Genomic DNA, 25,274 nt, shown 5'->3' on the forward strand with positions numbered 1-25,274 from the left:
GAGTTCAGACTTGAAGTCTAAATAATGTGTTTCTTTTTTGTAGCAGAGTTTTGTTGATTCGTTTAAAATGTTCTGTTAATTAACTCTAAGAACTCTAAATGAATTTAGAAGAGGAAATTTTTTAAAAGATCACTTTTCCTCCTCTTGTGGATGATTCTATTTACCCTTGATTGTGTCATTGATCTTTTAAACTGTTGAGTAAGAATCATGTATTTAACTGGTAGTAACTGAGCCTTGATTGTTAAATTGTTGCTAATTATGCCATTATACTCTAGAAATGAAACAAAACAAAAACTAAGCTAACCTCCTCCTCATTCTCTGGTATAACGTCAACAGAAGCTTTTTCTCCTGTGAAGTGTGATGTGTGAACTCCACTCTGCTCTTCAAACATTTTTAGTTCTCTGGATATTTTTAAAAATGGAAGTGTTTAGCCACATAGAGGTAGTCCAACATGTTTAATCCCAGCATTTGGGAGAGGGGTGCAGGCAGGTCGTCTGTGAATTCAAGGCCGACCTGGTCTACATAGCTAGTTTCAGGTCAGTCAGGGTTGCATAGTGAGACCTTGGCTTAAAACAAACAAAACCCAAAAGAATGTGCTTCACCATGATTTTATTATCTGGATTGTGAATACATTGATTATAATTTTTCTCAAATGTTTTACATATATGTAAATTACTTACTAGGAAGGGATTTTTTTCTTCAGGCAGTTTCTTTATGTGCATGTAAAAAAGCAAGCAAGGCACAATTTATCAACTTTAAATTTGAAAAAGAAACTAATTGCAAGATAAATTGACTTTTCTTATAACAGGCTATAATATTAAAAATTTTTAATTTTTAATTTTGTATCAGGAATTCAATTTTAGTTTGAGGAGAACAGCAATAAATAGTAGACGTGTACTTGTGTAAACTGTAGTAGTGTCCTAGTGGTTTAGTCGACGGAGTAGCTGCGGCTGCATTAGGAGGAAAGGGGTGGGGGGTAAGGAGACAGGCTCTAATCTGAATTAGAACTAGGAACCAGGTTTGCCAGCCCTAACTTGCCATGATATGTTTGGGGTTGTGAAGTTGGGTTGTGTCATGCTTTAACAATAATGAAGTGTTGTGTGTACCCAGATGGGATGTTGCTGTGATACCAAAGAAACTTCTATGTTAGCTCAATAGATGGTGAATATAAAAATAAGCAGTATGTGTTGGCCAAAGGCAGGGGAGACAGGCCACAGCTGAGTTTGTTGAGATATACCCTCCATCACTCCTTTAGTATAGTTTTGTGGTTAGGCAAGAGAAGGCTGCTGCTGGTAGGACAGCTGCATATGCAGGTAGACACCAAACATAGACTGGGAATGAGGCTTTCTTCATGCGTTTAATCTTTTACAACTAATACTCGTTTGTTTGGTCAGAGATGATTAAAAACTCAAAATTTCTTTTGAAGGAAATCAAAACAGGGGGCTTATGGGCTTTTGGAACCTTGTAGGTATATGAAAAGTAGGGTATGCCATTGCTGAACTTTTACACTGAGAAAGAAATGGGGCCTCTAAATAAATAAACCTTTACACCCTGTCCAGAGGGTAGTGTTCATGCCAAGGATGACAGTGAATAGGAAACTTGGTGAGGTGAGAAGAAACTTGATGAGGTTGCATTTAGAAAGGGCTGTGAGGATGTTTAGTTGTGAGTTCATAATTCTCTGGTTATCTAAAAAAATATAAAACTCCTAGACTATTTCTAGCATTCCCCCAATCTTTCCTGTCCCCAGAATTTTAACTTCATGTTCTTTTTTTTTTTTTTTTTTTTACAGTTACACTTATTTATTGTTGAGGATGGAGGGGTTTAATTCATGTGGAGGTCAGGACAGTTATGGGAGTCAGTTCACTCCTTCCAGGCAGCCTCCGTGGTGCTAGGATTGTTGATGTGTGCCACTGTGCTCAGCTCTTCTAACGTTTTTTGTTTGTTTGTTTTAGTAAGGAAAAAATAGGGTAGAAAACTTGTGAGCTGATGGAGTAGATTAAGAATATATGGGCCAGTGAGTTAGCTCAGTGGGTTAAGGCAGTTGCTGCCAAGCCTGAGTTCAGTCCCCAGGACCTACCTGGTGGAAGGAGTGAACTGACTCCCAAAACTGTCCTCTGACCGCCACATGAATTGAACCCTTCCACCACCAACAATAAATAAGTGATATTAAAAAAAAAAAAAAAGAACATGAAGTTAAGATTCTGGGGACAGGGAGTATTGGGGGAACGTTAGAAATAGTCTAGGAGTTTTATATTTTTTAGATAAATGACTGGTTCTGCTGGAAAGTGGAGCCAACTGAGTGGGGTTTGCGGTAAGTGAAGGCCGGGGAACCCTTTCATTTGAGCAGCAGCAGCAGCACATGTAGTTGGTAAGAGAGCTTTCGGCTGACGATGGAGGTTGATACAGCACTTGGAAAATTTAGTTAACTTACACAAACATGCTTATGTAAATATACTGTCTGTTTTGAAAGTTGAAAGTACTCATTTGTGAAGGATGAAGAGTTTTCTTTAATGCTGCGTTGCTTGTGCACTGACAGATTATTCACTTTCTTTTTCTCTAGGGTTTGGATTCAGGATTTGTTCCTAGTGTCCAAGACTTTGATAAGAAACTTACTGAGGCTGACGCTTACCTGCAGATCTTGATAGAACAATTAAAGGTATGGTGCCATGATTTGATGTAAAGTAGTAAATGTTACTAAGCCAGACTTACAAGAAGTTATTTGATAGTGATTTATATCCCTTCTGTGGCTTTCAGCAATTTTTAAAGTTGATTCTTTTACTTTTTCTCTTAATTGTATTGATAAAATTTATGTTCTGTACTTTTGATTATTGAGGGAAAAGCTAAATAGGATATTGTGAGGCCTTGGGTTCACTCTTCCTTTCATCTTTGTCCCTTTTAATTAAAATGATAGGTCATGGGAAGAAAAATCTTCATTAACTTAGAAGACAAAGCAGAAAAACCTCTTGAGTTTAAACAGATACTCTTTAAGCTACCAACACTCTTGCATAGCTAGAGTCTATAATCTCAGTCCTTGGCGGATCACCTGTTTGAGGCTAACTGTGTAGTAAACTACATAATTCCTGCCAGCCTAGGCTACAGAATAAGACCCTGTTTTCAAAATTTAAAAATTTTGTTTGAGGCGCTGGGGAGAAGGCTCAGTGCTTGATAAGCAAACATGAAGGTCTGAGTTTCTTTCCCAGCACTCACGTCAAAACTGGGTACAGTAGTACATGTCTGTAACCCTCCCTAACACACACACACACACTCACACACTACACACATGCTACTCACACACACATGCTACACACATTTTTAAAAAGTTCAAAAAGTCATGGTTTTGACGATAGATGGCTCTGTCGGTAAAATCACTTGGTAAGAAAGCAGAGGCCCTAGTTCAAATCCCTAGCCCCTATGTAACAAACCACGCATCCCCATACATGCCTATAATTACACCACTGCAGGACTGAGACAGGCAGATCCTGGGAGCTTGCTGGCCAGCCAGCCTACCTATAACAGCTTCAACGAGAGTTCCCGTCTCACAGAGCAAAGTGGAGAGTGGTAGAGGAAGACACTGGTCTCTTCTTGCCTCCATGTGTGCACACACATGTGCATACATTGCAAACATAGACAAAGATTACTTTTTTTTTGCTGCTATTCTATGATAACATTTAGTGGCATTATCAGGTCACACTCATTCACACAGAAGAATGTGATTTGATATAGAGCCTTGAAAAAAAATTATGCTATGTTAAAAAGGCATATGTTAGCCACAGCAGAAATGTTTAGAAACTAAGGTTTACTTTTCTGTTTAGTAAATGTACAAAGTGTAATAAAATACCTTTCTACTAAAATGTCTTTTTCATATCCTGTAGCTTTTTGATGACAAGCTTCAAAATTGTAAAGATGATGAACAGAGAAAGGTAACTTTTACAACCATAATTTCACCTAATTTTTTAAAATTCAAAAATTTTTGGTTTTTGTTTTTCTTTTTCTTTTTCTTTTTGGTTTTTCGAGACAGGGTTTCTCTGTGTAGCCCTGGCTGTCCTGGAACTCACTCTGTAGACCAGGCTGGCCTCAAACTCAGAAATTCGCCTGCCTCTGCCTCCCCAGTGCTGGGATTAAAGGCGTGCACCACCACTGTCCAGCTCAAAAAATTTTTTAAAGGTATTGAAAGTCTATCAGTGTTCTATTATAATAATATTGTCGAAGCCAGGGGATCTAAGGTGTGCTTAGAATCCCTGCCCCGGGAAGGGTGAGGCAGGAAGATCAGGAGTTCACAGCCAGCTTATACTACCTAGCAAGATTCTGTATAAGATGAAACAAAATGGTTGAGGCATGGTAGCACATGTCTTTAATCCCAGCATATGAAGCTTTGTGAGTTTGAGGCCCCAGAGGACTACATAGTGAGACCCCCATCTCAAGACAACAAAAATCCAAATCTACCAAACCATCAAAACCAATATTACTCATCTACTGTGTACTGCTGAAATGTGCTCTCAAGTGGTGTTATTTGGCAAGTTCTCATTTACAGTGTGATAATTAAATAAAAGAATAATATGCAGATTTTAAAATCTGTTTTTACAAGTATTTAGATATCTGGAAGTGTGTTCTTCTCTATATATGGTGTATTGAAGGTAGAAAGTTATTAATTTCCAGGCTCACACTATTAATTCCAGCACTCAGGAGGCAGGGGCAGGATGACCTCTGAGTTCCAGGCCAGCCTAGTCTACAGAGTTTGTTTCAGGCCACTCAGAGCTACACAGGGAGACCCTGCCTCAAAAAACAAAAACAAACAGAAAACAGGTAGAAAGTCACTAAGTTGGATTGCTCAGCATGCAGGAGGCAGCAAGAGCAGCCCGTGCTCACTCAGCCTCCTGCTTCTGTTCGGTTCCTTGGGTTCTGTGGGTATTTATAGCTGCCTTATCTTTTCTTGCCCAGTTCCTGGTGCAGAATTTTTATTCTTATTGTTGTTTTACTTTAGGGAAGGTGATTTTTTTTTTAAATCGTGAAGTCTGTAATAAATGTAAAATCTGTTTTCAGGAAAAGTGTTAGAATGTTTTATACTTTCTTATAAGTCTTGGATTGCATAAATTTTATGAGTGTTTATCCATAAAGTATCTGGAATTTTAAATTTAAATAATGAATTTAGATAAAAACAAAAGCAAAAAAGTATTTTCTTCCTAACTTGATTATACTGACTTAGAAATAGTATGAGTAAAATAATCTTTTAAATGCCTAATTCCTAAAAACAACAGTGCTTCTTTGTGATTCTCATTATTTTTACTTGAAACTTATTTTTCACAGAAAGTTGAAACTCTCAAAGACACAACAAATGTAAGTTATATATTAAACTCTCAAATTGGAATATCAAAAATATTAAAATATCAAATTGGAAGCTGCTTTTAAATGTCTCTTTTCTTAACCTCCTGCTGTTAACTAAGAACAACCAATGTCTCAATTCTTACAGATTTTTATGAGAGTATTTATTTAAGAATTGTGCCAAGGATTTATTATCCCCATGGTTGAAATTGACTCTGTGTACAGTCTTATTTGTTTCTGGTCTTACTTCTGTGGTATCTTGGAACAAAAGTGTCCTCCATGCATGAGTATAAGGTGTAGTAGGTATTGTAGCGCACATCTGCAGTCAAAGCAGTGGGTGATGAGGCAGAAGGATCAGGAGGTAAAGGCCAGCTTCAGCGACATAGTGAGTCTCAAGCCAGCCAGTCACAAGCTGGGACGTTTTTGAGACCTTGTCTAAACAACAACAAGAAAAAAATACAAAGAAAAGACAGAAAGGAAAAAAAAAAAGATAGTGCAGGTTCACAGTCCCATAGCTGAGATTCTGGACATTAGAAGTATCTCTGACAGATCATTTGCACAGACATAAGATACATGGAGAAAAGTAACTCAGTTCTAAATACAAAATTCATTTATGTTTCTTAAATACCTTACCATGCGGTTGATGCCTGTATATTGACTCCCTGACTAAAATCAGGACTTGGGACTTGGAGGATTAGAGACACTCAACCTGTACATACTCTCACTTTTAAAATACAGGATGATTCAAGCTTCCTTAATTCACGGCCCTTTGATATTATCTAATAGACTACTAATGATACTTGAATCTTGATAAAAGAATTTTTAAAAAGTATTTTAAAATAAGGAAAGCAATATTTTAGATATGAATGTTATGACCAGATCCCTTACTCTCTGTCCTGGTCTTGCTGGAATTAATATTGGGGTTGCTGCTATTGATCTAAAAAATTGAAAGCTGATCAGATTAACCTATCTTTCTCTTTGAGAGAATATTTGGTATAAATCAATGTGATGTTCCTTTACAAATCATAGAGTTGCTAATAAATAACTTCATGTAGCACTGTCAGCAAATTAGAACTCACCAGATACACATAAGAGAGTGTTTGATATGTAGACTTCACTCCTTTATATATTTGAACTGATTTTTAAAATATTTTAAGCTCTAATATTATGCAACTTTTATTTGCAGCAATATTCTAAAATCAGTGTTTTGTCTTTATAGAGCATGGTAGAATCAATTAAACACTGCATTGTGTTGCTACAGATTGCTAAAGTAAGTAAAATTTACTTTTTATTACCTTACAAAGTTACAATTTAAAATACCGTGTTGGATTATTTTTTAGTAAACACAAAACTCAGTTCTGAGACAGTTCTGAAACATTACCTTTCAATAGTAAGCTAAATTTTGGGACACTATTGAACAACTAGTGGGTTTAGATGTTATCACACACATGGTTTTTTTGTGTTCTGGTAATAATTTCTAGTAGTGTCTGGGAAGGAAGGGCACATGTTTAAGGAACTCACCCTTTCCTTTTCACAATGACTGCAGCTTAAATGTTTTAGATACTTTTTTCTTAGAAGTCAGGGATTAAGCTTTAGCACAGTTATTTTTCTTATGTATAGTAAAGAGTATAATAGAGGTATTTTTGAAATTTGTGTTTGACACAGGTTTTTGTTTGTTTTTGAGGAGTATACTGAACTACATTGTTGAACCACTCGTTAATTATTTTTATCAATGACAAAATGGGTAGTGAATTATTGTGGCTAAAAATAGTAGCGTATATCTACTTTTTTGAAAGCTTTTTAGTATACTGAAATATATGCCTGGAATTTTCAGAAAGAAATACATTGAGAATAAGCACTTGGTAAAAAAAACCTTCTGCCCACCTTTATATTTGACATCTGTGCATCTGTCTCAGCTAGTGGGTAGAAGCAGGCAGGTAGACAGTGCTACAGGCAGGCTTGACAATAATTGATAATAATTGAAAGAAAACTAGGTTTTGTTTGCCCAGTTATGGAATCTCTTTTCTTACCTCACATTGCTAGTGACACAGCCTAGGATGCGGTTGAGGTATGAAATTCAGGCTGAGTTTTTGTTTCGTTTTTCTTGGGTCTAAGTTTACGTAACTGCATTGGAAAGCACCTGCAGATGTGGTGGGAGGCAGCGGATCTTCCCATTCATCAAAACTGTGTCTAGTGTGGTGATGGAGGAAATAGAGTTGAGATTTGTGGGCCAGTCTGGGTAGTCTCAAAGTCATTTAGAGCTTTAGATAGCTGGGACTTTATGCGTAGCCTTCTCTTGGCTCAGTGTCTCCTCCCTTAGCTATGCATTAAGAAACATCTTACAAGTTTATTACATGAAGTTTTTTATTATGTGTGTAGCAGTCAGAGGCCAACTTGTGGGAGTTGATTCTCCGGCATTCAGTCTTCTATTATGTGGGGCTCTGGTCTCCAGCCTTGGCACCTTTACCTGCTGAACCATCTTGCTGACCTTCATCAAGAATATTTTTGGCATTCTGTCTTTGATCTATATTACAGTTCAGATTACTCAGTTTCTTTCCCACTAGTTCCCACAGTTTAATATTTTAGTCCTGGCTGGCAGGTCTACTTTTCAGGACATTTCAGAATGAAATCACTTGAAGTTTGGCTCCTTATCAGTTCCAGAAGAAAGTTTTATGTTGTCAACACTTGTTTTTGTTTTTGTACAAACAGAACTTGGAAACCTGTTGGCACCCTATATGACTGCATATTTAAGCTTAATTTCAGTGTGAATCTTACCAGTTGCCTGCTCACACCCTTCCTTTTCTTTTGCACCTGGAGACAACTACCTGACCTTTGAGCCGTCTGTCTCATCTCCTGCCTCTGCTTGATCCCACTGTTCCATAACAGGGGCCTGTGTTGCCTTTGTTTTTCTCTTCAGAGGAGGCCAGCTTTCCTCTCGGTTTTAGGGAACTTTGCATCTGTTGGGTGGCTCCTCTCACAGGGTAGTCTCTTATCTCAACTTCATTCAGACTTCTGTCACATGAAATGTTTTGACTATCTAAAATAAGCTCTATAGGTATCACAGTAGCTTCTTTTTCTTTATAACTTTGTATCGCTGGCCAAGACTGCATCATGTGTTGTGCTCACTCACACTTACTGTGTTTGTATTGAACCTTTTGTCTCTTTGAGGACTCAATGGCACTGGCCTTTATTCTCTCAGACTTTCATAACAGGATATCATAGAGATTGGATTAATTCTGTCATTCAATAAGACTCTTCCCTTTTCAGTGTCTGGTGAGGGATTCCCTTCTCAGCCTGGAGGCCTTCACCTTCTGCCTTTACCCTTGTCCTCTCATAGCCTTTCTGTGGTTGTATGTATAGAGGAAAAGATTCTCTGGTGTCCATGATCATAAAGACTTTGCTTATGGGTTTTTATCTTGGTTTTTGTTTGCTTGTTTTTGTCTCTTACATTTATGTCAGTGTTACACTTTGATTTTTGTTAAAATAGGAATAAAGGATCAAAATCCGTTATTTTTATGTGATTTTTTTTCCTATCACTAAAACTGCATTTTCTGAATGTCATGAAACTTGGAATATATATTAGAATTTACATAGGTATATAATTAAGACATTTGTCATCAGAGCAGAGTGATCTTTAACCTTTTTAAAAGTATGAACGGTTTAAAAATACCGGAATTTATAATTCTAGTCAAAGGTCCTCTCAGATGAAGAGGTGCTCATGCTTATGTCAGAGGCATGTTTCCACACCTTGATCATGCTTATGTATTTAAACGAGGTACAGCCTAGGACGTGTCACCATGTGCACACATGCTGTGCTTGAATTCAGTAGAGTCTCTGGTGCAGGATTCCTTGATATTTTGCTTTAGAAAAACCCAATCAGCTCTCCAAGATAATAGACCAGATATTATGGGTTATTATGGGCGATAAAGCATTTAAGAGGCTGTATGCTTGTGTGTATTTCACCACACTTTAAAGGGAAAATGAGCTCTGATTTAGAATATCAAGATAGCATATATGAAAGAAACATTTTGAGTGAAAATTGTCAAATGTAGTTTAGGATTTATTTGATCACACAAAAACCAGAAATGCTAGATGGTAGAGTTATGTTGTTATATTTATTTTGAGGTAGGGTCACCTGTAGCCCAGGCTATCCTCAAACTCAGTGAGCTGAGGTTGAATTTGGTGACCTGTGTTCTACTTTGCCAATGTTAGGGCTACAAGTGTGTCCAGACACACAGTAATCTGTGCAGTGTTGGGGATCAAACCAGGGTTTCTTGTAAAGCTGAACTATGTGCCCAGCCTCTGGTTTCCATAGATGAAAGTGTATCAATGATAACAGTAATCTGTAACAAAGCACTTTAAAATTGAGTCTTAAAATTGTGAATGGCTTGTTCCTTATTCATCCATCCCTGTGTATGCAAGGTCCCACTCAGGTCAGAAGAGCACATCAGATTCCCTGAGACTGATGTTCTAGTGGTTGCTTGGAACTGAACCTGAGTCCTCTGGAAGTGTAGCAAGTGAGTGCTCTTAAGCTGAGCTATCTCTCCAGCCCTGAAGTACTCACCTTGAAGATGGCTTACTTACATAGCTGTGAAGTTGTTGGGGAGTAGAGTTCAGCTTCTCTCTGTATTGTTGTCTTTGTGGCTTCCTGGAACTCTTGATAATCTATAGGCTGCAAGAAAGCAAGGCAGGTTGTGGTGTTGGAAGTCATGTATAACTTTTTCATTTAGTAAGGTTAGTCACAAAGGCCCACAGAGTTCAGCAGTAGAGAGAATATATTTGCCTAACAACAGACCCATCCTTGGCACATTTGGCCTTCTTTATTTCATATTCTTAAAGTCTTAGGGAGAAATCATTTTAGTGTTTAGAAATGAGAAGAGGAAAACTAAATGCCAAAAGTTTATAATCTGAGCAGGAAACTTGATTTTTCTTTCTCTGGTTTTTTTTTTGGGGGGGGGGGCGGTTCGAGACAGGGTTTCTCTGTGTAGCCCTGGCTGTCCTGGAACTCACTCTGTAGACCAGGCTGGCCTCGAACTCAGAAATCCGCCTGCCTCTGCCTCTGCCTCCCAAGTGCTGGGATTAAAGGCATGCACCACCACCACCTGGCACTTTTCTTTCTCTGTAATTCTAAATGTCTTATATTTTTAATTTTTCTGTATTAGCATTACTGAGACTTTAGAGTATCAACTGTGTAGTTTACTCTGTTGTTGACATAAAGGGGAAGATATCGATTTGAATTGTGTAGATATTAAATGCAATTACTCTGGGAGATATGTAACAAATATGTACCCTGGGCCAAGAGTTCCTAGAGGACAGCTGGTTGGCCAGGATAGAGAGAACACAACGTTTGGTTGATGAGTTACAGCAGCAAAGTCAGCAAGAGGAAAGGTACAGAAGGAGCTCGGAGGAAACCAGACACATTTTCAAGAGTTCTCCAGTGAAGCCCTGTAGGATGTGCTCAGATCCTCCTGTGACAAATCATTACCAAGCGTGAGAAATGCTTTCTACAGGGAAGCCCATTAGAGACCCTGTGCTCTGGTTTTTACTAGAGACTTGTCAGTAGGTACTTCTACCATTCTAGACTATAAGTGAGGCCATATTGTTTACACAAGAAATGTAATGAGCCTCTTACCTTTTGATGCTTTGGGCCCTCTTCAGACCCGAGTTCTGAGACAACAGTGAGCTGTTTTTAGTGGCTTTTCTGAGAGCTGTCTCAGGTCTGCTGTAATAGCTCTTTTCTGCATATGCACTTAAATAAAATGATGTGAGATCCTCAAATTCTTTCTGATTGACACTTTGATGTATAGATTTCTGAAAGTCCATATTAATAGATAAATATTTGGAGATGTAATTTTTATGTTTAAGACAAAGACTTAGCTTCTAGAAGCTTTTAGAAGACAAAGAAGATTGGCTTCTATTTAATCTTGAACTTTCCAGGTAGGACAGTTTAAAATGTTAACATTTCATTTACATGTATTATCTGCATAATCCAAACTCTAGTAGTTCTCCTAGGGGATGACTATGATTGTGCTTGCTACTGTGGAATTATTCATGTTATTTGTCACACCACTATGTACCTGGTTTCTCTTTCCATTGTTTGTTTTGTAATGTCTCCCAGGTGTCTAGTGGAAAAAGTAAAGGCTATAGCTGTTACTGTATTCCATTCTGAGTCTCTCTGATGCCTTTCTTTGGTGTACTGCATGTCCTAGTTACAGTTTCTACGGCTGTGACAAACACCATGACTGAAGGCATCTTGAAGATGAAAGAGTTTGTTTCACTCCATTGCTTGCTCAGCCTGCTTTCTTATTACCACCCAGGGCCACTTGCCTAGGTGGTACCACCCACAGTGGGCTACTCCCCCCCATCAGTCATTAATCAAAACTGTGCTCTGCAGACTTACCTACAGACACTCTGATATAGACAGTTTCTTAGTTGATCTCCTCTTCCCAGATACATCTAGGTTTGTGTCACGTTGACAGAAGCCCTCTAGGACAGTGCACTTACATTATGTACTTGAGTGAGGCAAGGATTACATTTGTTCCTTTTATTTAAAAAACTTGGTTTTAGTGACAAGTGTGGTGCTGCACACCTTTGATCTAACACTTAGGAGGCAGGCAGATATTTGTGGGTTTAAGGACGGCCAGGGCTTCTTAGAGAAACCCTGTCTCAAACAAACGAAATAAAACAAAAGACTTGGTCTTGTATCTAACTTTTCTCCCTTGAATACTTTCCTGTATTTTTTCATTTTATCTTCATAAAAACTCTGAAATAAGGGGCTAGAGAGATGGCTCAGTGGTTAAGAGCACTGGCTGCTCTTCTAGAGGTCCTGAGTTCAATTCCCAGGAACAACATGGTGGCTCACAACCATCTATAGTGAGATCTGGTGTCCTCTTCTGGTATGCAGGCATGCATGCAGGCAGACTTTTGTATACATAATAAATACGTCTTTAAAAACCCTCTGGCAGGGGGAGTGGGGAAAAGGGATAACATCTGAAATGGAAATAAATAAAATATCCAATTTTAAAAACTCTCTAAAATAGGTATGATTTTACATGAGTGATCATGAAGAAACCCAAGAAAAGTAGTTTTCCGAGTTGTAGTATTCTAAAAGGACATTAATTATATTACATAAGCTTAACTTTGAACATTTTCAGAGGTTTTTTTGTTTCCTCAGACTTTTCTCAGTATGTTCTTCTTCCAGAGGTCTCTGATGGCTTCCTAGATGGTTGGTACTCAACCAGGTGATGCTCTCCCATCCCTGCAGATGAGGCCATCCTGTAAGATTGCTACACTGTTGACACGTGTGTTGGGCAGAGTCTGATAGAGGGCAAGTGGGAAGGAGGAGTACAGAATAGAAGAGACCAGGGTAGTTATCTAAGAGTGAACTGTGTGGGACAGTGTGGATTTTGAACTCACCTCGAGCACAGTATCAGTCCAGTGGTGACAGTGATGCTGCCTGTGGGCACCGAGGTAGAGTTCACTTAGTAACGTGTCTGTCTGCACCAAATCCTGGGAGCCATCTCCAGTTCTCTGTAAACCTGGTTTGGGGGTGTGAGCCTGTAATTGGAGGTAGGAAGATCAGTAATTCAGGGTCATCGTTTTAGTCCAGCCTGGGACACATGAGACCCTGTTTCAAAACCCAAACAAACAGGCCAAAAAACCCTGTAACAGAGTTATTGGTAGAATAAGTGAATTAGCGTACATAAAATACTTGCCAGGTAGTATTAGCTGTTACATCATCATTCCATGCATACACCTGTTCAGGTTATTGAAACAAAAATTAGAGTGTATTGTATGATTCTGAAAAGCAGATATGTGAATCCTGCTCATCCTTGATTTTTTTCAGATACTATTTTACATAAGGATCACGGTTGTAAAGTGGAATAGAATTAGGAATTGTGAAGAGTTGGCATAACTTACTATAAAATTGAAACTTAGAAAATGTGAGGGTCTTCATCCTTACTTATATTAGCTCATCTGTAAGTAAGTAGGGTACCTCACTGAGCCTCTGAAGGGACTGTCACAGTACTGCTCTTCTGTCCTGTTGGCTGTGTCGCCATAATAGAAATGTGTCTAGTAAAGAATGAGCACACATGAAGTGGAGGGCTCAGTGGAAGCAGAGAAGTCATGTTCTCACTTTATTTCTTACCTAGGAAAAGAAGCTTTCTTGTTAGGAAAAGTACACACGACATTACAAAAATATGAGAATGAAGTTAATATCTTTAACATTTTTCCTTAAGGACCAGAGTAATGCGGAGCAGCACGCAGATGGAATTATAGTAAGTCTAATGCAGCCTCTGTTCCTTTACTCCTGCAGAGCCTTGTAACCATAACCATCCTGTCAGGAGCAGCCTGAGTCTCTGTTCACTTCTCAACGCAAACTCCTCTCTTCACATACTCACTGCTTCTTGTTTTTATCTCGCAATCTTCCTTGAGCTGCTAACGTTGGCCATCTTTCAACAATCATTTGGAGGGGAAATGACAGTCTTAAAATTGTTCTAAGTATTGGTTCTGTGAATGAATCACTTTGCATGTGTCAACTTGAAGAGTTAATTAGCTTTCATGTCGTGTCTCTCACTAAGCTGCATTTCTTATGAAACATTGTCTCAGATGAAAGGGGGAGTATGCACAGTATCAAAACAGATCATCTATTAAAAGTGTTTACATTTATATGTTCACCTCTGTTTCCTGTTTGGACTATATACTATATACTATGTTGCATAATGTATTCTTGGTAGAACAGGTAATACGGATTCTTGGACATAGTTATTCTTTCTTCAGCTTTTTATCTTTCTATTACCCATTAACATTTCATTTATAAATAAGAAAAGTTTATGGCAATATTCTCAGCTGGTAATCAAAGATTTTAATGATTTATGGTTGGAAGGCTGGGGAGATGTCTCAATTAGACCTGCCACGAAGGCATGAGGACCAGAATTTGGATTCACCACACCCACCTAAAAGCCAGGCATGGTGGCATGCACCTATAGCTAGTACTGGGAATAGGGGAGAAACCAAGAGATAGAGGAAAGCAACCACTGTTGGCTTCTGGCCGCTATGCACAGGAGCACGTACACACACACACACACACACACACACACACACACACACACACACTCATTATATATCCACACAAAAATCAGTCAAGGTCTGTAGTTTAATAGTTTTAGTGACTTCTGTTGACTATTCCTAAAGTAGAGCTATGGATGTAGTTCAATTGAGAGTTCTTGCTTAGCATGCATGAAGCCCTGCATTTGATTTTTTCCCCCTAGTACCACATCAACTAAATGTAATGATGTCATCTGTAATACTAGCTCTCAGGAAGCAGAGGCAGGAGGATCAGGGGTTCATCAGCTACATTAGGGAGTCTGAGGCCAGCCCAGGCTACAAGAGACCTTATCTCAGGAGAGAAGCAGAAACTGTTCTTAAAACAGTAAGCAGCCTCTTTATCCTGAAGCAGTGTCAGCTTCTCTAAGATATGAAGATGACACATTAGAACCTTGACAATTTTATTGTGCCTGGGGATGGGTAAACTTGTTGACTTTTCATCTAGCTTGAAATAGGAAACAAGCTTATTATTTATGAGTCTTTAAAACTCTGTTTGTAGGGGGCTAGAGAGATGGCTCAATGGTTAAAAGCACTAGCTGTTCTTCAGAGGACCTAGGTTCAATTCACAGCACCCATATGGCAGCACCCACATGGCAGCTCACAACTGTCTGTATCTCCTATTGCAGGGGATGTGACTCCCTCATGCATGCAGGCAAAACTCCAATGTACATAAACTTTTTAAAAAATAAATTAAAAAGTTAGAAGATAAAGGAATCATTTTTGAAATATGAATTAAATATAATATACTGGGATTTTTCTTTCTCTATTTAAAGTGTCAGCCCTAACTGTATGATCCACTACAAGTGCATGGTATAAATGTAGTGCAGTGTGACCTTTCTTTCTGAGGTGCCTCGTGGGCCAGGAGTGTGTGTTCTAGTTCCCAAGGGACACGCTTATGCAAAACTCAAGTTTTGGTTACTTTTAATCTTTTTTTCCCTCAAAGGCTAATTCATGTGTATAAAAAGATGCAGGGTTTTAGAAAGCATACTACACACATTTGATCTTTTGCAATTTATTAACACTGGGAAGGTTCAAAAATTTAAACTTGTAGAAAACTGATTTGAATAATTTGCTCTGAAACTGTAGTCCTTTTGCATAAAAGTTTGAGAAGACGGTGATGCTGGCCGAGAGCTAGAATGCTGGGACTGTACAATAGGCCTGCCATTCACCAACTGAGACTCTAGAGGAGTCACTCAACTGCTCCAGTCTGAGTACTGTCATGGATGACAGAGCTGAAGCTTACCTCTGTATGTTGTTATAAGTACAATACAGTAGACACATTCAAGAGCTATGCACACTTTGCATGTTTTATTTACACATTGCTTTGGCATGGATTCATTAGTGTCCCAATAGATTACAGCTGAGGATTACTCGTTGTATAAACATCCTTCTAAAAGGAAGTTGTAGAATGACTTTATTTTTTTAGCTGAAATTGACCAGTATCTTAAGATAAATGTAGGCAGCTTTTAGTCCATCAAAATAAGAAAAGGTACATTTTTAATCTATATGCTATCAAAAAGGAAAAATTATAACAAGCTTTATTATAGATCTAATTAGTTTATCTGTGATTCATGGACTTTGGAGCCTCTAACTTACTTAAGAAGGATGAGCTCTAGCAGGATGGTGTCTGAAATAGCGAGTTTTATAAGATGACATGGACACCGACAACACTGATTACAACATCTAGTTAGTTTTCTTATAATCTGGATCAAAGCAGACTCAGGCAAACTTGAATTTCCTCTGAAGAGGAGAATGTGGCCTGTTTCAGCATCTGCCTGTTTCCTTGGCGTTTCAGTTTGACTGGTGGCACTGAGCCTGGCTGACTCATTTGGGCTTGCTCTGGTCTTTTGAGGCCTAGTGCAAGGAGCTCAGTCCAAAACACCAACTTTTCCTATTTCTTAGAAATCCGGTTTATTTTTATTTTTGTAGTGCTGGGGATTGAACCTAGGGCTTCGAATCTCTAGACAAGCTCTTTACCACCAAGCTGTGCTCCCCAGCCATCATTTCTATGTTTTAATTTTAGGACTGGATCTCATTTAAGCTGTGCTTGAACTCACTCTGTAAGCTCTTACAGGCCTTGAGCCTTGAGCTTGGGACCCACCGGACTCCATTTTCAAAGTAGCTGGGTTTATAAGCCAGTGCCAGTGGATTAGACTAAATTCCCATGTTTTTTTTTTTTTTTTTTTGTAATGCAAAGAAGTTTAAAGGTTTTTGTAAAATTTGTTTATTTGATAAGCCTAATATTAGAATATTTCATCTGGAAGGAAGATTTCATCTAAAAAGTTGAATTCCAGTCCCTGATTATAAAAGGTATTTATTAGACTCTTCAATGGGACAGATAATACATTTTCATTCATGTGGATCAGAGTATTAGTGAAGAAATTTTTCCTTGAAGTTTTGGTTACAGTCCAGGGATCAAGCCTGGGCTTTATGCATGCTAGGCAAGTGCTCCTCCACTCAGCTGTGGCCCAGTCCTATGTGCTCCGGCCTTTGTGCTACACCAGGGATTGTTCATTCTCAGAACAGCTTCAAGGCTGCTCAGAGCTTCCTAACTTACTAGGACTTACTCCACATGTGAGCATAGAATTATAAAGTAGTGATCTCAAAGCCATCAGTGCAGTGGTCCTCAACCTTCCTAATGCTGCAACCCTTTTATATAGTTCCTCATGCTGTGGTGACCCCCAACATAAAATTATTTTCATTGCTAATTCATAACTGTAATTTTGCTACTATCATGAATTGTAATGTAACTATCTTTTAGACATTTTCCAAGAGGTCATGACTATATAATCCAGGCTCTTGTGTTTTATCCACGGGGAAAACTGAGGCCCAGAGAGGATGAACTCTTAAGGAGTTCAAGAAATTAAAGTTCCAGGTCTCAGTTTCAGTACATTCCCTAATTCACTTTACTAGATACTTACTTATTAAGGGTTGTTTTCATGGTGCCATTTACAATTGTCCTTTGGTTTTCAGTTAATGTCTATGGTAACTGGAATCAGAATTCTTATATTCAAATTATTTAATTAAGAAAATCAGATTGAATAGCTTTTTAAAACAGGAAGGTTTTGATAGCCTGAAAATAATTTAGACATTAAATGACAATACTAAAAAATGAAATCCCTTTACCATGGCCTCAATTTATATTGATAAGTATTTTTAAGGTTTTGTGGATACATTTGGGGATCTTTGAGTAGCCAAGATCATGCTTAAACAAACCATGCACACTAGCAAACCTCTATACTCAAAGCATGAAGGGAGCTGAGGCAGGCCAACCACAAATCAACACCCTATCTTGTTTTTTGTTTTTCGAGACAGGGTTTCTCTGTATAGCCCTGCTGGAACTCACTCTGTAGACCAGGCTGGCCTCCAACTCAGAAATCCGCCTGCCTCTTGCCTCCCAAATGCTGGGATTAAAGGCATGTGCCACCACCGCCGCCCGGCAACACCCTATCTTAAAATCAGTCATTTCAATTAACTGAGCATCATAAATTCATCCAGACTACCTCCCTCTTTAAAGAACAGCATGAGTCAGCTGTGGAGCTTTGGAGTTTGATTTAAGGTAAACCATGCTGTCAGAATAACTTTTTGATTTGGAATCAGAGAAATCTACATTTTTGTCCTTGCCCAAACATTGCTATCACATGGTTGAGCACCTACCCCCAAAATGTCATCAACAAAGCCTTCTTCATGTACCCAGTCCAAAGCAGCACATGATGAGTGTATAGCCAGGTGCCATGACTAGACATGATGTGTGGTGCGGTGTGCTGCACAGTGCTGGGGCAGGAGATGAGGTTGACACGGTGCAGACCGCCGTCATCTGGTGAGGGATGTGGTGTTTCTAACATGCTGTGCTGAGGTAAGAGTTGGGAGTGCCCGAGTAGAGGGAACTAAAGTTGTTACTTGGCTTTCTTGCCTTGCAGGTTTTTCATTTAGCTTCCTTCTGTAACAGTGATTCAATCATTTTTCCCCTTCCTTTCTATGCTCTATTGGGAGAAACTCCTACACCTCTGTATAAAAAAGATACATTTCCCCTTTGCATTTTGACCAACTTACCTACATAATATCCTATGGATTGTGCTGTTAGAAATGTGACATTTTGTTTGGGTGGGTCAGCATGAAAGGACATCTAATTAAAAATAACTCTGCTGTGTTTCTTATCTCAGAGTACTATTAATCCTGTAGATGCAATATACCAGCCTAGTCCCTTGGAACCTGTGATCAGCACAATGCCTTCCCAGACTGTCTTACCACCAGGTACAGTATTTGGAACCATGTTTTACAGAGTAATAGATAAGAAAAACTTAATTTGATAATCACAGTAATCCTAGAGTTTCTTTATATTTTGAAAATAATAGCAGTCACAAAATAATATAGCTGAAAATGAGTTGAAAGAAGAAAGTGTCTTGGGGAGTGATGTTTTTGAAGTAGAATGAAAGAGGTTTGGTTTTCAGAGGCGGCAGACAGCAAGGCAGTGAAGGTGCAGGTCTACTGGCAGGACTGGGTTCTGTGACTCAGAGTTCATCGACACCAAGAAAAAGTGATCCTGCCAACCTAGTTAAGTGTAACCCAGAAATATGTAGATGTGGAGTGCTCTTTATAATTCTGAACAATATAAATATTGTTTACCACAGTGGACATTAATGAGAAAGGGAATGCATATAAAGTGTAAGATGCCTACTAGTTGAGAGGAGAATAATTAATCCAATTTAAAGGAAATAAAATTAACAAAAGCCAGGCATATTGGCTCATACCTTTGATCTCAGCATGTAGGAGGCTAATGTAAGAGGATCCCCAAGAGTTGAGGCTGATCTGAGCTGAGTGAGGTCTTTTCTCAAAACTCTGTTAGTTGCACTGTACATCTCTGTGTTCTCAAATGACAGTAAGGCCAGAGATTATGCTGTATAAGTGAAGTCCTATGTAAAGATACCACATGAAGTCTTTTATGAATTTCTAGTCCTTCAGAAAATGAGCTTGCTATTAGCATTAATGAGGGGGAGTGGTCTCTGTTTCTGATCTTATGTGGTTTGAGTTTCAGAAGTACCCTTGTGCTGGGTGTTGGATGCCCTGGCTGGCTCTGCTGCTGCTCAGAGTGTCAGGGACTCTGAGAGGCTGGAAGGTCATATAAGAAACATGAATTTGAATTACTGTAGAAAAATTCATCTAGGAGTTTTATTTTCCAAATAACTGAAGTTGCTGAGTATATATGTTGGGCTATTCTTCAAACTTATTTCACATATTCCAATCCAGAACCCGCTCAGTTGTGTAAGTCAGAGCAGCGTCCATCTTCCTTACCTGTTGGACCTGTGTTAGCTGCCTTGGGACATCATCAGACTCCAACACCAAATAGTACAGGTACAGCTCTGGGTAACCTTTACTTCTTATAACTTTCCATTAACATGATATTTGTGTTTGGCTCCCAGTAGGGAAAAGGATAAAGAACTGTAATAGCTGCTGACACTAACAATAGCTTAGTTTTTTTTTTTTAAAGATTTATTTATTTATTATATATGAGTACACTGTAGCTGTCTTCAGACACACCAGAAGAGGGCATCAGATCTCATTACAGATGGTTGTGAGCCACCATGTGGTTGCTGGGATTTGAACTCAGGACCTCTGGAAGTGCAGTCAGTGCTCTTAACCACTGAGCCATCTCTCCAGCCCAATAGCTTAGTTTTTAATTGCAGTTCCTCCTTAAAGTGGGTAAAAGTTTGTAATTGAGCCAAGAATATTAGTAATTATAATTTAATTTTTTAATATAGGGCTTTGTTTATGTACCCTCTGCTTGGGCTTCTGGTTGAATCCTTTTTTAAAAAATGAATTGATCATTTGAGACTCGCACACTGTCTCATGGACAAGGACACTGACAGTGTAGGAGTGCAGACCAGAAGCTGGAAGGCCTGTCAATGCTCTCGTTCATGTGCGTGTATCTACCCCCACTGTCACTCTGTCCTGACTGGCTCTTACAGCAGAGACGACTAAAACTTCTGCTTGCATGGTTAGGTCTGCAGCATTGTTTTCACAGTCACCTGGTGGGTGTTTGCAGTTTGCCCACTGACATAGGTGACCCCAGGATTTTCTTAGAGCAATGAGTCACTATTCACCTTTGACCCACGTACTTTGGAAACGTTTATCAGTCTCATTTTTGTCAATTTTGTAGTACTAAATATGTCATTTTAATTTATATTTTATTTATAGTTGTCTTTTCCCTTTCTCTGATATACAGGGCTACACCCATGTTAGATAGTAGATTTATTTCTTACTTTAAAGTTAGTTAAATTTGCATCTTGATAACTGTAGAACCAGACTCAAGGAAATGAATTTACAACTTTTAACTCTGTTAAATTCGGAAGTTTAAAGACTATAGGTCCTGGTGAGCAGTGGGAACCTGACATGTCTTGTCACTTCACAGACACTTCCTTAGTGGAACTTTTTCTTTGTAACCGTGAAAAATTATCATGTGACCTTAGCCCATATTAAATTTTGGGAGTAATGCTATACTTGGGCTTTTTCATATTTAACAGCATGAATAGCTTCTAAACTTTGAGGAAAAAAACAGGAGTCAACAGTAGTTCTTTTACTTGAGAAATGCTAATAAGCAGTTTTAGTAATGGGTTAAGGGTTTTTGCTTTTGTGTTTCATGAACTCTGTCATATCTTAGCTTAAAAACAGACCCTGTAGGTGTGTGTGTTGGCACAGAACTGTCATGCCAGCATAGGGAAACGGGAACAGGGATTGCTGCAAGTTTGAGGCTAGCTTGATCCATATACTGAGTTGCAAGCCAGCCAGGGCTACAAAAGGAAAAAAAAAAAAAAAAACCTGTGAGCTTTGTTTTTCATTTGTATGATGTGATTATGTTCAAATTGTAAAGTGGCCAAAATTTCACCACTTGGAAATACATAAAACTAAATGTAAATGAAAATGTGAGGAACATTTCTGTATGTCAACCAGTTTTAATATAAATTATTTTCAGAGGGTGAGGGTTATCTTCTGAGAATTATTTCTGAAGAAGGTACTATAAAATATCATAACATTTTTTTCTTTTTGAATAACTTTATTTTGGGAGAGTTCTGTAAGCATTAGGAACATATATAAAATGGCACACTACTGTTGACAATGAAAACACAGCACTTGATCTCTTCCAGCTTTATAAATTAAAAAAAATGATTCAGTTACAACAACAAAAAATGTTTAGATATTTTAGCAAGTATCACCTTGCAGGACCATAATTACATTTAAGCTGTTGACTTACCGTTAATGGAAAGTATCTTAACATATTAGAGATGGATTTAAGGGCATTAAAAAATTAAGTTAGTTTATGATTTCTGTTTTGTTTTCATTTTGACTTCCCTATTTCCTCCATCTTTTTTCCTTCTCTAGCATAGAAAAAATATTTCCTTTAACAATAAGTCATATTGAAACCTTAATACTTGGGCCTGCAGTTTGCATTCACATCTATTTCCTTATGTTTTCCACTATATAGTCACAAATACAATCTGCCTGTTAATTGTTGTGATTCATGGTCTGTTTTTCCTATTCCAACAAGAGTTTCTTTGGTCCCTTTTTTTGCTATTGAGGAACAGATAGAATTTAGTTATTTGGCAAAGCAAGTTACCTTTGGAATTTCTACAATGAGCTTTACTTTAGGGAACAAGCCATTTGCCTAAAAGGGATCTTTGTGAACCTGGTACAAAGGATAGCTAGTTGGTTTATTTTATTAACTGAACCAAGATACAAGAACAGGCTAAAAGTCTAGAAGTAGATCTTCCTTTTCTCCTGTTACTGCTGTCTTTGTTTTTCATATTAGTTGTTTTTGACAGGGTTTCTCTTTGTAGTTGTGGGTGGCCTATAACTAGCTGTGTAGACTGGCCTTGACTTCACAGAGATATCCTGCCTCGGTCTCCAAAGTGCTAAGAGCATCATGCCTGGGTTCCTTGGCTTTTGATTGGCAGCAATAACAGTAATTTCAGTTACTTCAGTGTCCACCAGGCATCTGTGATAAATTAGCCTCAAGTAACCTAACAGCCATCAGTCAGACAGCCAGTAAGCAAGTCTCCCTGCCCTGATGTCTGCTTGTTCTCCCTCATTACTGTACAGTGTAGCAAACATGCAGAGACCAGATGATAGTCTTTGCTCTGGGTCTCCATTAATTTTGCCTTCTTTTGTTAGAGTCTGCTGTTAGAAGATGCTCTGGTGGCCTTCGTTTTCTGCATGCTTCCCTTAGTAGCTCTCTTCTCTCTCTGCTCTGAGCCATACGCACCTGACGTAGGTGTAGGAAGAGGGACGTGGGTGCTGTGTACCAGGATTTTGTGGAACAGTTTCACATTTTCTGTGATGAGTGGCTTGAAGACTCTGTGTGGTGTTCAAGCAGTGTCTAGCAGTCATGCTGTCTTGTATTTCCATTGCTGTTGGTATCTGAGTGTATGGTATAAAGAGCATGGCTCCCATTGGTACTGGTGTCTGTTGTGGGAGGCCAAACACCAGTGTGCAATCAGAAGAAGTCCTTCTACTGCAGAGCACAAGTTAATCTTACATTACAAAGTGGAGATACAGAATTTTTTCCCATTTGTTTAAAAGATTGTATCCAAGATGTGGGTGTTATTGCTCAGTGGAAATTGCTCCGTGAGAGAACATTTTTTTTAGTATGTGTGAAGCCCAGGAATCCGTGTTCAGTCCTGTAAAATGAATAAAGATAAAAAGGCTGTGTCCCCAGTCTGTATCACAATTGACCTTCTTATTTTCATTGTCTGATTTAACTGTCAAAAAAACTGTTAAAAAATAAGGTGAGAATTTTATCAGTTGTCCAAACTCAGTCTTGACTTTAGAAAGGTCTGTTGTGGGCCCATCTCCCCAGTTACCACCATTTTTCCTAATTGAATACTTTTGACTCCTAGGCAGTGGGAATTCACCACCTAGCAGCAGTCTAACTCCTCCCAGCCATGTCAACTTGTCTCCAAATACAGTCCCAGAGTTCTCCTACTCTAGCAGTGAAGATGAGTTCTATGATGCTGATGAATTCCATCAAAGTGGCTCATCCCCAAAGCGCTTAATAGAGTAAGTATGTGAATAATGTCTGTATTCAAATTTTAAAAGATGTGGTCTTCAGACTGCTGTTAGTGACACACTTGCCTCATGGAAAGGCTTATTGAGCAAAATCAGTTCTGTGACAGTTTTGACTTAATGATTTGACTCCTGATTTAATAATATAAACTGAATAAAATGCATCAGTTATGGTAATGTGCCGGTAATGTTAGATTAGCTCTGTATATTTCTGTGGTGGCACTGCCATCAGGAAAGGGTCACACTGCATATGTTTGTATAGGAATGAGGATATTTAACAACTATAAGCTGGAATTTTATTGGGTGAAGGTATGATAGAAAATAACTCAGTTTGTTGGGATATATATATATATTCATTCATTCCACAGATGCATGGTATGGTGTCTTAGTCTTTTTGAGTAATTTTAGACTGGAAGCTTATAAATAATAGGATTTTATTTCTCATAGTGCAGTCCAAAATCTGGGTGCTCGCAGATTGTTTTGTGTTAGGAGGCTTGCTTTCTGTTTCATGAGTAACACCATCTCTAGATAATGTTCTCTTGTGGTTGAAGGCAAGGCCAATCTCTGGAGCCTCTAATCCTGTGTACCAGAGTTCTTATCTCCTGACTTGATTGCCTCTCAAAGGCTGCACCTCTTAGTACTGCCACATTGGCAACTCAAGTTTCAACATTAGAATTTAGAAACAGTGCTAGAAAGAGAGCTCGGGAGTTAAGAACACTGGATATTCTTTCAGAGGATCCAGGTTTGATTCCCAGCACCCACATGGCAGCTTACATCTGCCTATAACTTCAGTTCCAGGGAATTCAGTGCCCTCTTCGGCTCATTAGGGTCATGTGTACATGTAGGACACACGCTTACACACCGTGTATAACTACATAAATGTTCACACAGTAGCATGCACTATGGTTATGTATAGGATACCGGGACACATTCAGGTCTTGAGCTAGGGACTGGTTTCCAGAGAAGAAAGAGAAGGTGATTCTAAGGTGTGATGAGAACAGAAATGGGGGTGAGAAGAGGAAAGAATGGCAGATTGCACCCTGTTAGACAGGTGTGGAGGAGGATTGGTTTGTCCTCAGAGGGAGAGCCCTTTTCTACCAAACTGACCAGCAGTCAGGGAACAGTCAGCAGCACCGCTTCCTTACCTGTTAGCCTTATAGAAAGCCCTGAGGATGGAGGCCAGCGCTCACCATTGCCCAGAGTGTCTTAGGTTTATACGATGGAATTGCAGCATTGATGGACAGGCTCTGCAAGTCAGATCATGACATGGGCAAACTGACCCACATCCTCGGCACTGTACTGCATTAGCAGTGTTTTGAAGCATTGGAAAAATAGGACTCACTGGTGATTTGAATTTCACTGGATGGTGATTTGCTTTGTTTTGGAGGGGATATTTAAAATACAGGGAATCTCAGACAGAACCACCTGAGTGGCATCATTACCCTGGTGGAATACAATCTAGAGATATGGAAGAAACATGAACTCAGCCACCATAGCAAAGACAAGAACCTACAGCTTAAAGTAGGCAGTAAGTTCTAACTGAAGAAAGAACAGCATAAATATTTGAAGACATGGTGACAAACTGGCACTTCACATGGACGAAAGTATACATTTCTGCAATACATAATGACCATCTAGAGACTAAGACTTTACATAAGAGAAAAACAGACAAAAGACATGAAGAAAAGATACATAGATAAATACACACTTTAACATACAGAATTAGTAGTCAGCTTCTTAATAATTTCTCATTGAGAATACATTGAGGCCCTATTTAAGTAGCTAAACAA

The 25,274-nt window shown here is 38.7% G+C and overlaps 1 protein-coding gene across 6 annotated transcripts in view; it reads left to right on the plus strand.

The window, feature by feature from the left end:
- Osbpl9 (oxysterol binding protein like 9) overlaps window positions 1-25,274 on the plus strand; it is a 139,840-nt gene that overhangs the window by 96,379 nt on the left and 18,187 nt on the right. For 4 of the 6 annotated variants that reach the window (XM_028787649.1, XM_028787682.1, XM_028787692.1 and 1 more), the window contains 8 exons: window positions 2,561-2,656; window positions 3,873-3,920; window positions 5,305-5,334; window positions 6,539-6,589; window positions 13,560-13,598; window positions 18,591-18,681; window positions 19,675-19,779; window positions 23,319-23,478. In XM_028787649.1, coding sequence (XP_028643482.1) covers window positions 2,561-2,656; window positions 3,873-3,920; window positions 5,305-5,334; window positions 6,539-6,589; window positions 13,560-13,598; window positions 18,591-18,681; window positions 19,675-19,779; window positions 23,319-23,478 — 620 coding nt within the window. The remainder of the gene's footprint in view (window positions 1-2,560; window positions 2,657-3,872; window positions 3,921-5,304; window positions 5,335-6,538; window positions 6,590-13,559; window positions 13,599-18,590; window positions 18,682-19,674; window positions 19,780-23,318; window positions 23,479-25,274) is intronic. The other 2 variants (XM_028787656.1, XM_028787673.1) reach the window with 1 other exon arrangement.

This window comes from Grammomys surdaster, unplaced genomic scaffold (genome assembly GCF_004785775.1).
Source record: "Grammomys surdaster isolate TR1022 unplaced genomic scaffold, NIH_TR_1.0 100, whole genome shotgun sequence".
NCBI classification, from domain to species: Eukaryota; Metazoa; Chordata; class Mammalia; order Rodentia; family Muridae; genus Grammomys; species Grammomys surdaster.